This window comes from Rhinatrema bivittatum, chromosome 7 (assembly GCF_901001135.1).
Source record: "Rhinatrema bivittatum chromosome 7, aRhiBiv1.1, whole genome shotgun sequence".
NCBI classification, from domain to species: domain Eukaryota; kingdom Metazoa; phylum Chordata; class Amphibia; order Gymnophiona; family Rhinatrematidae; genus Rhinatrema; species Rhinatrema bivittatum.
In genome coordinates this window covers 188134330-188147947 of record NC_042621.1, presented here as the reverse complement: position 1 = coordinate 188147947, position 13618 = coordinate 188134330, and the positions used below count along the sequence as shown (strand labels likewise).

The window sequence follows — 13618 nt, the reverse complement described above, 5'->3', positions numbered from 1 at the left end:
GAGATTCCCAAACCTGTCCCTGGAGGACCCGCAGTCAGTCAGGTTTTCAGGATATCCACAATGAACATCATGAGATAAATTTGCCTACACTGCATCTATTGAGTGCAAATTTGAACTCATGCATAAAATTGCGCTGCATCTATTTTATCTCATGCATAAAATTACGCTGCATCTATTGAATGCAAACTTAGGCCTGGATTCACTAATGCCGCAAGGCTTAGTGAATCCCGGCGCTAATGGGGGGCGGGGGGGGGGGGGCGAAGTGGGGGGCGGTCCTGCGCTAGCCGGCAGCGATCGCACCGCCACGGTGTGATCACTGCCGGCGACACGCCGAATAACTACACCATAAAAGGTGTAGTTGTTAACTCAAGGATAAAGACAATTTCTGAAAGCTGTGCACTTCATTGTTTCCTCCCCCCCAATCTTTCTCTACTGACTTTCCTAAATGTTTTTACGATCCCTATGAGATGTTTGTTGCCCTGGCTAACAGGCCATACTCAGTGTTATTTTTGCATTGCTTGATTTAAAATAAGACAACTTCAACTTTATGTTATAATTCACTAATGTACTTTTCCCATTTAATGTTCTGGTTGGATTTACTGTCTACTTACATAATACTAGTAATAAGGTTAATTTCTGTTTTATTCTGGTGTGATGATTTTATCTGGTCTGTGGTGCCACAAGTGAGAGGTTGTTTTGGAAGAGCACAGAATTGTGGTATTGGGGGTGACTGGACACTGTCTCATCCCCCACTCAGGCTACAAACTCAAAGATAAATCATATTAGTAAAGATAATTTCTCATGTGGTACTCCCCACCCCAAGCTTAAGGGTAATTCATAGTCCAGACCAAGGGTGGGCCACATTCATATGTAAGGAAATCCTAAAACCTGCACCTTACTAGTAGTAGTTGCCTGTAGTTGGAATGACAGTTGTGACCTTAACAGGTTATCCTCTCAGCACTGTGAGTCAGAGGTCTCCATTAAAACATTGTCCCTGTGTGTGACGTCAGGGTACTGTAAGTTTGTTATTGTAGTGTACCACTCCCCATTGGAAGGGGTCTGCGTGTTAACAAAACTCCCATGTGACACAAAGGGAGTTGAAAACAGGAGTGGATTATGGGAAATATCAGCCCAGGAGATTTTTATCTATACTGGCTCATAGGTATACAATTGCACACACACACACACATAAAAAATGTATACAGCAGCTCTCTCTCTCTTGGCATAAAGTTTTTGACCACTTAAGTATAGCAAAATTACTGAATAAAAGACAAAAATATAGAAAGTTCCAAAATCTTAATATAGTGCAAATTTTAAATACTTAATATATCATTACCAAAATATTTCAGTAAGCACTTTCAATCAACAAGAAACCTATTAGTTTGAATATATTTTCTATTTTTAGTGGAAGAGCAGGTGGCAATACAACAACAGTCATCAGTAGCTTGAGTTGACAGGGTTAATCCCAAAGTCAGAAAAAGCTGCTGAACTAGGATATTTCCCCTTACCACTCACCATACAAAAATAAATATTTAGATGCTGATCTCACCTCATTAACCACAACTATTCCCTCCACTACCAGGAACATTGTATAATCCAAAATCCTGCAAAAAAGTATTCCTGCCCTATGATAATATACGAACTTCCAAACTCAAACTGTAACAACCCTATCTTAAAAAAGGCAAAGCTAGAAATATAACATCAGACCCTAAAACACCAATACATCTTCTATTAGGAAAATACACAGAAACTACATGTTAGCAGAATATTTCACCTTGGTCACACATACAGAATAGAAATAGACCCTTATCAAACACAGAATAAAGACACCATAAACTATGAATGGAAGTGTGCAAAAACTGAATTAGAAACTGCCAGAATCTGTATGCAGTGCAGCAATGGAAAAATAGAAACATTACCATTCCTCATAAAACATCAAACAAAATCAAGAATATAAAAAAATAAAATATAATAAAAAAAGGCAACCATACTAAAAAAAGAATAAATATTTCAAATAGCTGATATTTAGAACATCCAATAATATAAAAAGCTAATTAAAATGATTAAAAATGTATCAAAAATAACAAAATATTTCAAAATAGGATCAATAGACATCAAATACTACCCAATAATTAAAACTAATAGGAATGAAAAAAAATCCTCTGCTATCCATACCTGGGAACGTTTTGATTTCTAGTCACCCTGAAATTGTCATGGATTAGTAGGAGAGGAGAAGGGCGAATAAACTATCTCCTCTCTCTCTCATACACACACACACACACACACACACATACACACACACACACATTCATTCTCTTAAAAACAATCATACTGTATATATTCACTCTCAATCTTTCTCATATACCCACACACTCACACAAAGGCTTCTCTTCATATATACACACACTCACTGGCTCTCTCTCCCTCATACACAGATATACACTAACACTAACTCTCTTCTCCTCATACACAGATACACTAACACTCACTGGTTGTCTCCCCCTCATACACAGACACAAACTAACTCTCTTATATCGCAATGAGAGAGAAAAGCATCTTGGTGGTGAGTGGTGTTTTATGTCCGGGATGGCATACAGTCTAATAAGATGAAGATCCTGCATGAGACTAAATGCACAATTGAATCTTTATTTATGCATGTTGGGAAAGAGTATAGTGACAGGAGTATATAACTGTCCACCTGGACAAGTTGGTGAGATGAACAGTGAAATGCTAGGAGAAATTAGGGAAGCTAACCAAATTGGTAGTGCAGTAATGGGAGATTTCAATTACCCTAATATTGAATGGGTAAATGTAACATCAGGACATGCTAGAGAGATAAAGTTCTGGATAGAATAAATGACAGTTTTATGGAGCAATTGTTTCAGGAATCGACAAGAGAGTGAGCAATGTTAGATCTAATTCTTAGTAGAGCACAGGATTTGGTGAGAGAGGTAACGGTGGTGGGGCCACTTGGCAATAGTGATCATAATATGATCAAATATGAATTAAAGACTGGAAAGGGGGTAGTAAGTAAATCCACAGCTGTAGCTCTGACATTTCAAAAGGGAAAGTTTGATAAAATGAGAAACATAGTTTAAAAAAATTGAAGGGTGCTGCTCAAAGGTAAAAAGTGTACAACAGGCGTGGACATTGTTAAAAAATACCATCCTAGAAGCACAGTCCATATGTATTCCTCGCATTATGAAAGGTGGAAGGAAGGTCAACGATTGTCAGCATGGCTTAAAAGAGAGGTGAAAGAGACTATTTTAGCCAAAAGATCTTCATTCAAAAATTGGAAGAAGGATCCATCAGAAGAAAACAGGATTAAGCATAAGCATTGGCAAGTTACATGTAAGACAGTGATAAGACAGGCTAAGAAAGAATTTGAAAAGAAATTGGCCGTTGAGACAAAAACTCACAATAAAAACTTTAAAAAATATATACGAAGTAGAAAGCCTGCGAGGGAGTCGGTTGGACCGTTAGATGATTGAGGTGGTTAAAGGGGTATTTAGGGAAGATAAGGCCATTGCAGAAAGATTTAAAAAACTTCTTTTCTTTGGTGTTTACTGAAGAGGATGTTGAGGAAATACCCGTTCCAGAGAAGGTTTTCAAGGGTAATGATTCAGATCCCCTGATTCAAATCACGGTGAACTTGGAAGATGTGGTAGGCCTGATTGACTGAAGAGTAGTAAATCACCTGGACTGGATGGTATATACCCCAGGATTCTGAAAGAATGAAAAAAATGAAATTTCAGATCTATTTCAATTAATTTGTAACCTATCATTAAAAAAATCATCCAATGTACCTGAAGACTGCAAGATAGCCAATGTAACCCCTATTTTTAAAAAGGGATCCAGGGGTGATCCGGGAATCTATAGACCAGTGAGCCTGACTTCAATGCCGGGAAAAATCATGAAAACCATTATAAAGAATAAAGTCACAAATCTCCTACATTTTTTTGAAGGGGTGAATAAACATGTGGGCAAAGGTGAACCAGTAGATATGGTGTATTTGGATTTTCAGAAGGCGTTCAATAAAGTCCCGCATGAGAGGCTTCTAAGAAAACTAAAAAGTTATGGGATAAGAGGCAATGTCCTTTTGTGGATTGCAAGTAGGATTAAATATTCAGTTTTCACACTGGAAGAAGGTAAACAGTGGAGTGCCTCAGGGATCTGTACTTGGCAGTACTTTTTAATATATTTATAAATGATCTGGAAAGGGGTACGACGAGTGAAGTGATAAAAATTTCAGATGATACTAAATTATGCAGAGTAGTTAAATCTCAAACAGATTGTGATGAACTGCAGAAGGACCTTGCCAGACTGGAAGATTGGGCTTCCAAATAGCAGATGAAATTTAATGTGGACAAGTGCAAGGTGTTGCATAATCATATAGGGAAAATTAACTCTTGCTGTAGTTACACAATGTTAGGTTCTATCTTAGAAGTTACCACCCAGGAAAGAGATCTAGATGTCATAGTGAATAATACTTTGAAATCGTTTGCTCAGTGTGCCGTGGCAATCAAGAAAGCAAACAGAATGTTAGGAATAATTAAGAAAGGAATGGCAAATAAAATGGAGGATGCCATAATGCCTCTGTATCACTCCATGGTGAGACCGCACTTTGATTACTGTGTTCAATTCTGGGGGGTGGGGTGCAACCAAGCTGCATCTCAGCTCTGCCCCTGACAGCCTATGCTCCGCCCATGTTCCCGTTTCCAATTTTTTACTTTATATTTACATTTAATGTCATTCTATCATATACACATTCCTTGCATTAATTATAGAGTATAATTATTCATTCCCAGACCAATTAAATGCTTAATTGTAGAAAACCAGACATAGCTATAAAAGAGTAAACAACAAAAACAGAACAAGCCATGCTACTATAGATCCCTACATAGAAACTACCTGCTAGCAGAATACCTCACCCCGATCACACATGCAGAACACAGACAGATCCTCACCATATACAGAATAAAAGGACCATAAAGTATAAATAGAAAGGTGCAGACAGATACTGAACTGGAAACCACAAGCATGCTAGATTCTGTATGCATCATAAAACATCAAAGAACAAAATTAAGGAATATAACACGTTAATTACAATAGTAAAAGCATACTAAGAAAAAGAATATTTCAAAATAACTGCTAAATAGAATATGCAATTATTAAACTCATATAAAACTGTTCAAAAAGTTTTCAAAAATCAATGAAATAGTTAAAAAAGCAGACATATCAAATAATGCTCAATAATTAAACTAATGAGAAGAAAAGAATTGTTAGCGCTGTGGACTCTTGGACCGGGATGAAAGTTAATGCTACCACCGAGGGACGGACCCCAATGGTCCTCGTCGCAGGAAGGTGGTGCAGGTGAGGGCGACCCGGCTGGAGCTTCGCCTATACCAACCCTCGTTCCCCTCAGGTTGAGCTCTTGGGTACCGGGACCAGCAGGTCTTAGGTGCGGGTCTCCTTGGAGAAGACGGGTCCAGTGGCAGGCAGAGGTGGTGTCAGGAATCCGGATCGAGGCTAGCAGCGAAGGTGCAAAACAGAGAGCCAAACCGAAGATCAGACGAGCGGAGATGAGGTACCAGGCCAAGGGTCGAGATGGGCAGCAGACAAGCAGAGACGAGGAAGCAAACCGAAGTCAGAACCAGGAGATCAAGCCGAAGAGAGGAAGCAGGAACCAGGGACGAGGAAAGGCACAGAGTCAGGAACAACAGGAACACTGGATCAGGAACAGCAGGAACAATCAGGAACACCGGATCAGGAACAGCAGGAAACACAGGATCAGGACAGCAACTAGCACTCCAAAGGAGAAGGACCTGTTTCCAAGGCAAGGAACTGAGGACTGAGCCAGGGATTAAATACTCCTCAGTCCTGACGTCATCTTCAGGGGCCAGGCCGTTGTTTCCCACCACAGCCCCTTTAAGAGTCGGGCTGACTCGCGTACGCCTAGGGGAGCTCACACGCAAGGAAGGTCGGCAGCGTCTAGAGCCGCATGGAAGCCATGCCAGCGGCTGGCTCGGGCCTGGGGCGTGCTGCGCCAAAGAGAGGGGAGCCTGCCGAGTGTCAGAACAGGTAGGGAGTTCCAGCCGCGGGTTGCCACGGCCAAGAATCCCAACAAGAATTTTGCCGCTCTCCATATCTGGGAACCTTTAATGTCCAGTCACCCTGACATTGTCATGAATTAGATGGCGGAGAAGAGAGGTGAACAAACTTTGGCCTAGATTTATCAAAATTCTATAAATATAGCGAAAATAGCACCCATGATTTAGAAAGGGGCATTGTTAGGCTTTCACACTCTGATGAGAGAAAGAGAGAGAGCGAGGGAGACTCTAAATATATGCACCACTGTAGAAGAGCACTTTGAATTGAAGAGGGTTTCAGAAGGTTGGGGGGGGGGGGGGGGGGTTACAGAAACATTCTGAGGTATTCATAGTAAAATTGACATTACTAAAGATTTGTAGTTATTATAATGGATGAAATGCATAACTAGAGGAGTAGGTACCAATTAGGGCATTGACACATGACCCAGTTTGCCCACTCCCCTCTCTCTCATTTATATATATATATATATATATATATATATCTATATATATCTATACACACACACACACACTCATGCACATGTTCATTTATATATATATATATATATATATACACACACACACTCATGCACATGTTCATTTATATATATATATATATATATATATATATATACACACACACACTCATGCACTTGTTCATTTATATATATATATATATATATACACACACACACACACACTCATGCACATGTTCATTCTAGTTGTGGCAGCTTTCACCTTCAGCCCATGCAGCCAATGGGATGACTACTCTTTCCTCTCAGGGTGTGGGCTGCTGCTGCTGCTCCTGATCCATCACTCTCACTCACCTCCTTTCTTTCCGCCTCTTCCCTCTCACTCTCTCACCCTCCTCCTTCACTTTCCTCTCATCACCTTCCATTTCCTCCTATGCCTTTTCACCCATTCCCTCTCACCCACTCCTCCTCCTTTTCCTTTCTTCCCTTCCCTTCCCTCCCCTCTCATCTCTTTCCTCTCATCTACTCCTTCTCCCATTCCGTCCCTCTACTATTCCCCTCTTCCCCATTCCTCCTCCCTTTCCTTTCCTTTCTTTTCCTCCCCTGAGCCCCTTCCCTCTCACTTATTCACTCACTCTTCCCTTCCTTCCCCCCACTTATCTCTTTCTCCTCATTTACAACCCCGTTCCGTTCCGTTCTCTTTCATTTACTCAGCTCAGCTCTCCTTCCTCTCCTTTCTTCTCAATAACAAGGAAGGGGAGGGAAGGGGAGCAGAGTGAGTGAGGGAAAAGGGAAGGGGAGAGGAGGTGGAGAGTGAGAAGTTTATTCTCCTTTTCTTTCCTTTCACTGCCTGGCTCAGTCCTTCTGGCCTACTGGTACATTTTTGCTATTGCTGCGGATTTCTTCAGCCCTTCCCCGAGTACTTCATCACCATGCTGCGCTGGCTTTCTTTAGATCTGCCCGCATATGGTCTTCAGGTCTGCCATGAAAGTAGGAGCATGGCCTTGGCAGAACCTCGGGCCACTTCCTTCTTCTCAGCTATCTGCGCCTGATGATGTCATTCAAGCACCGGCACCGAGGAGGAGGAAGCGGCCAGAGACACTGTCAAGACCATGATACTCCTATTATTTTAGTGAGGGTTACTGAGGGGATTGGGGCAGGGGAAGCAGTAGTGGTGGCACAGAAATGTTTTGGGAGCCTCCCCCCCATTCTGAAGTTTATGCCTTCATTCACAACTATCTGGGGATTTTTTTTCCTTATCTTTTTTCCCTTCCTCCTTTTCCCATTCCTAGTCTTCCTAGTATGGACATTGCTGTGATAGTTCTGGGCCAAGTGTAGGGGGCACTAGAAAACACTGAATACCAACAGCCATTAAGAGAAAAATCTTTAGTTTTCTATTATAAGATTATATCATAATAGCAGCAATGCAGCTTACCAAATAATGTAGAGTAAACCCCAGTTTAGCAATTCTGAGCCATTACACTCAGTTGAATATGTCACTGTCTTTAAACTTACACACCAATGGGTTAGTGTGTTTGCTTGCCTAACATCTTCCAACTCGTTGGCATTATAATTTTATGTCTTATATGCTACTAGGATTGGGTTCTTATAAGTCATATGGGGCCCGATACTAAAAGCACATTCAGTGCTCAATAGCCAGATAAGTAGGACTTATCTGGCTATCTAGTGGGCTGCTTAATATCTGTGGCTGCTAGATAGCCAGATAAGTCACTTATCTATCTCTTAGCTGGCTTGAAAGTGGGTGGGCAGTGGGTGGATCTGGGTGGTGTTACTTAGCCAGATAAATTATCTGGCTAAGTAGCGATATTTAGCCTTATCCAGATAAGTTATGCGGGTAAGTTATAATTGCCAATGAGCAGGTTTAACTTAACCGGATATAACTTATCAGTTGTACAGGGATATTCATCGGCCATGCTGCTGAATATTCCTTGTAACTTAGCCAAATTAGTCATATCCGGCTAAGGGAGTCATTTAATAAAGCGATTGCATGTGATCACTAAATGTGGGTGGCGTCAAGACAGGAAGAGGAGGAGTCGGGGTGGCACCGGGGCGGACGCTGCAAAGACGGCGCTGACGGCGAAACGGTAAGCTTCTGTATCGCTGCCTATTTCGCGCCAGCTATCGCAGGACTGCCCACCCCCCTGTACCATGGGATTCAGACAGCCCTGCGGTGTTAGTAAATCCAGGCCTAAGTTACTTAAATGGCCATCTTTCAATTTTGGGCCCATGATTTCTTGTAAATTGAGCCCAGAAAGCAGAAATGAAACTTAATGACAACTTTTAACATACTGGCCAACCTTTAACATACTTTACCATTTCAACTGCCTTGACTATTTCTACAAGACTGATCAGTGCAATCTCATTCTGCTATAATTCTGCTGTTATTATCTTTCTATTTCTTTATTTCCAGCAAACTAGTATGACTTTATTTAAAAAACAAAAACCCCAAAACCTCAAAGCACCCTTACCCAAGAGCCATGCACTAGGGCTTCTTCCAGAACCCTGCATCCATGGACCCTGAACCTGATTAGCAAGTGTCACCCTTAAGCAATGCCCATGACTCCTCTCTCCTCTCTCCCCCATCCCCTCCGAACCCCAGCTCACTCAGGGAGTGGCAGATCTGACATGGCAATTGAACTGGGACTTGGAGCCAAATAATGGCCCAAATCAAAAAGACATTTTACTGACTATGTGCTTGTACAGACCAAACTTCAGGGAGTAACTGCAAGTGCAACCACTTCTCCCTCTGCTAAAATTAGGTTACAAAATAGTCACTAAAATTCTGGTACTCTGCTGACTGAGAAATGCATCTAAGGTGATTCTGCCTATAAGCATTTATGATGCACAGACTATCATCTTGACACAGTAGGAATGGCAGACAGGTGAACAAAGGGAAGTCTATCTTGGTTTGTACTGTACACAATCTGATTTGCCACAATATTATTGTGAGGTGTTTTGTTTTTTTAAATCCTATACTTTTTCATAATTACAAAGTATGGTTTATGTCCTCTTTCTGAATATTGTTGCTAAGCAATGTGTTATATTCATTATGAGAGCATAATAAATAAAACCCTATGAGAAATTTCCCTCGTGGGTTCTATTATTTTTATCTCAGGTGAGCCCTTTGAAGGGAGCTCTAGATCTATCAATATCTAACCAATACAGCAGACAGAATCTGGCAGATTAAAATCTGCTACCGGCACTTTCTCTTCATTCCTACGTTTTCAGGGGCGGATTTTAAAAGCCCTGCTCGCGTAAATCCGCCCGGATTTACGCGAACAGGGCCTTGCGCGCCGGTGCGCCTATGTTCCATAGGCCTGCCGGCGCGCGCAGAGCCCCGGGACTCGCGTAAGTCCCGGGGTTTTTCGAGGGGGGCGTGTCAGGGGCGTGTCGGGGGCGGGGCCGATCGGTGCGGCGTTTTGGGGGCGGGACGTGGCATTTCGGGGGCGGGCCCGGAGGCGTGGTTTCGGCCCGGGGTGGTCCGGGGGCATGACCGCGCCCTCTGGAACCGCCCTCAGGTCGCGTCTCGGCGCACTAGCGGCCTGCTGGCGCGCGGGGATTTAATTCTCCCTCCGGGAGGCGTAAATCCCCCGACAAAGGTAGGGGGGGGGTTTAGACAGGGCCGGGGGGGTGGGTTAGGTAGAGGAAGGGAGGAGAAGGTGAGGGGAGGGCGAAAGAGAATTCCCTCTGAGGCCGCTCCGATTTCGGAGCGGCCTCGGAGGGAACGGAGGTAGGCTGCGCGGCTCGGCGCGCGCCAGCTACATGAAATCAGCAGCCTTGCGCGCGCCGATCCAGGATTTTAGCGGCTACGCGCGTATCTACTAAAATCCAGCGTATTTTTGTTTGCGCCTGATGCGCCAACAAAAGTACGCGAAGGCGCACTTTTTTAAAATCTACCCCTCAATGTCCGCCCCCAGATCTCTGTCCAGATCTTCTATTTGCATCAAAGATCTGTAGGCCATACCAGTACAGATGAAGGTGCCATCTCCAAGAAAACACACAGGGCTTTCTCCTTTCTCCATGGCTCCTGCATTTCAGTTGCTTTGATTTTCGTTTTTACGTCAAGATGTGCTCCTTCTCTCAAGACTGGTGCAAGAGTATTTGGCGCTCAAGGCAAAACTTCGGTCATGCACCCCATCTCCTAATTTACCTATTGGCAGCAGCTTCAGTAGAGTGCTCCCTCCTTACAGGTTGCAGTGGCTCCCACACAGCACTCCCTTCTTTGACAGTATCGGCTCTGGCACAGGGCCTCTCTGGGCCTCACACTGGCTGGATTTTCCTCCCCCAAAGTTCTGGCACTCTAGGCCTTGTTTGCTTAATGAAAGCATCAGCCCTACCTCCCCTTTTTTGCCATCGTTATCCTTTCTGAACCCTGTATGAAAGAATCTTATTCATGGGACTCATTGAACCACATCTCTGGGATAACAGCAATATATAGATCTACCTCTGCCATCAGGGCTTGCAGATTTGGAATTTGACTGTCTAGACTAAGCATTTGTGCTCATAGTCTTCCAACTATTTCTTGCTTTATCTATACTCTGTATAGCCTCATATCTGCTCCTCTCATCCATCCTGTTGTCAAACATAGCCTTGTGAGCCCTTTTATGTTTTACTATCTTTGAGGCTAATGTAATAAGATGTGCAGACCTTAGCAAAGGATTTAACACGTTTTAGCGCACATTTTTCTATAGTAACTTAACCTTGGTATTTAACAGGGTTTTTTGCACAGAAAAAAATCTGCACTAAAACACATTAAAACTCAAGCTAGGATTAGCACGGGTAAATGCATATCTCCACGTTAATGATGGTATTAGCTATTTCCCAGCTATGCAGGAAGGTGAGTTAAAGAGTAGAAGGCTTAAGGCACATTTTTTTTAACATTGGAAATTTAACTCCAGGGTCTGAGGTGCAGAAAAAGTTAACACATTTCTGGTGGTGCTATTCAGCGTGCTACTGAGGTTGAACTGTGTTCAGATGATATATCCATCTTTCAGTGCATGGCCCATTGCATGAAGAAGCTTTACATCAGTCCTGGTATTCGTCTAGAACGGGTAGATGTGAATCAGTTATTTACTCTTTCGGATAATAGAAAGACAAGGGGGCACTCCATGAAGTTAGCATGTGGCACATTTAAAACTAATCGGAAAAGTTCTTTTTTACTCAATGCACAATTAAACTCTGGAATTTATTGCCAGAGGATGTGGTTAGTGCAGTTAGTATAGCTGTCTTTAAAAAAGGATTGGATAAGTTCTTGGAGGAGAAGTCCATTACCTGCTATTAATTAAGTTGACTTAGAAAATAGCCACTGCTATTACTAGCAACAGTAACATGGAATAGGCTTAGTTTTTGGGTACTTGCCAGGTTCTTATGGCCTGGATTGGCCTCTGTTGGAAACAGGATGCTGGGCTTGATGGACCCTTGGTCTGACCCAGTATAGCACTAACTTTTCAGTGATAAGTATGGTTTTTATTGATTCTTAAAACATCAGCAGCACATACGGAATAGGAGAGGGAGTGTATAAAAGGTATGAGTCTAGGAGACACCAGTTTTTGAATAGTGAGATCATTAAAATGAATTAAGAGGCACGCTATTAATTATTATGTATTCTTGAGTTATGTTAAATTTCTAACTCAGATTTTTGTTTGAATAGTTTGTAATTGACCCCAAATGAAGACACTAGCATAGTCAAAACATGGGCTGTGTCGGGTGCTCTTGAGCGGGCTGACTTGAGTGGGAGTATAAGTTTTTCAGGTTGCGGTGTATTTTAAGCGGTGGCCTTTAAGATAAGTAATCAGTTTATTCAAGGGATTTCATAACACTTATATGCTTTGGTTTCAAACAAGATGATTGTACTCTACGTGCTTCGCTTTGATTTTGCCTGAAGCCCATTGTGGGCAGGAGGCAATAGATTATGCTGTTTAGAACAAATAAGTGTCTGATACCAGTTTAGAAGAAAGAAAATAATTATTAGTTAGTTTCCAGCACCTCATTTTTTATATATGTATTCAATTTCTGTGTCTATGTGGTAGTATCTAGCTGCTTTTACCACACTGGGCACAGCAATAGAATAACACTGGCCAAGAGAAATACGAGTTTACTCCATCTTAGACTGAGGAATTGCATTTCCAGCTGGAAAGGGGAAAGAGTACATGCACACCATCCAATCCCCCAAATCACACAACCCACACTCACCACCACTCCCTCCTTCAACACGCATCCCTTACATACCACCCTCCAAACACACATCACATGCACACCAGCCCCCCCCTCCCCCAACACACACACACGGTCACACATACAGGGGTGAAAAGGACAAACTGGAAGAGTGAAAAGTGGAAAGAGTGCCCTGAGTCATGTACACACAAACACACAGACACACACACAGACACCGACTCTCTACTATAGACTATTCACATCTCTATCCCTAACACACCCCATCTACAACACTAACTCCCCCACACACACCCACACACACACTGCCTCTCTCCCACAGACTACTCACACCTCCATCCTCCAACACACTCCACCTACAACACTAACTCCTCCCTCACACACACAAACAGACACAAATATACTTCCACCTCCCCCACATCCCCACTCATCCTCCCCCTACAAACTCCCACTCATTCATTTTTTCATTATCACCTATCTGTACCCCCTACACACACACACACACACACACACACACACACACAGGGTGAGGTTGAAAGAGTGCCCTTAGCCATACACAAACACTCACCCCTACACATCCCACACCCAATATCACCACCCTCCCACACACGCCCTTCACTGCAGACACACACACACACACAGTTGAAGAATAGAAAGAGTGCCCCCAGCCATACGCATCCTATCTATACTACTATACCCCTACCCTACACAAATATATGGCTGGGGAGGGGAGAGCTACAAAGTGGAGCATGCAAGGGGGAGGGGTTGTAGAAGGCAGAGGAGAGTAGAGAACGGCAAAGAGGGGAAGAGGAAAACAAAGTTGGTAGTGCAAAGTGGGAGATGGGGAAGAAATACACTCACACA

At 42.8% G+C, this 13618-nt stretch overlaps 1 protein-coding gene across 1 annotated transcript in view; it reads right to left on the bottom strand.

Annotated features, from left to right (window-relative positions):
* LOC115096199 (retinol-binding protein 3-like) overlaps positions 1-6987 on the bottom strand; it is a 37806-nt gene extending 30819 nt beyond the window's left edge. The window contains 1 exon segment of the mRNA XM_029610709.1: positions 6917-6987. Within this exon segment, the coding sequence (XP_029466569.1) occupies positions 6917-6987 (71 nt within the window).
* Between the last annotated feature and the right edge of the window lie 6631 nt (positions 6988-13618).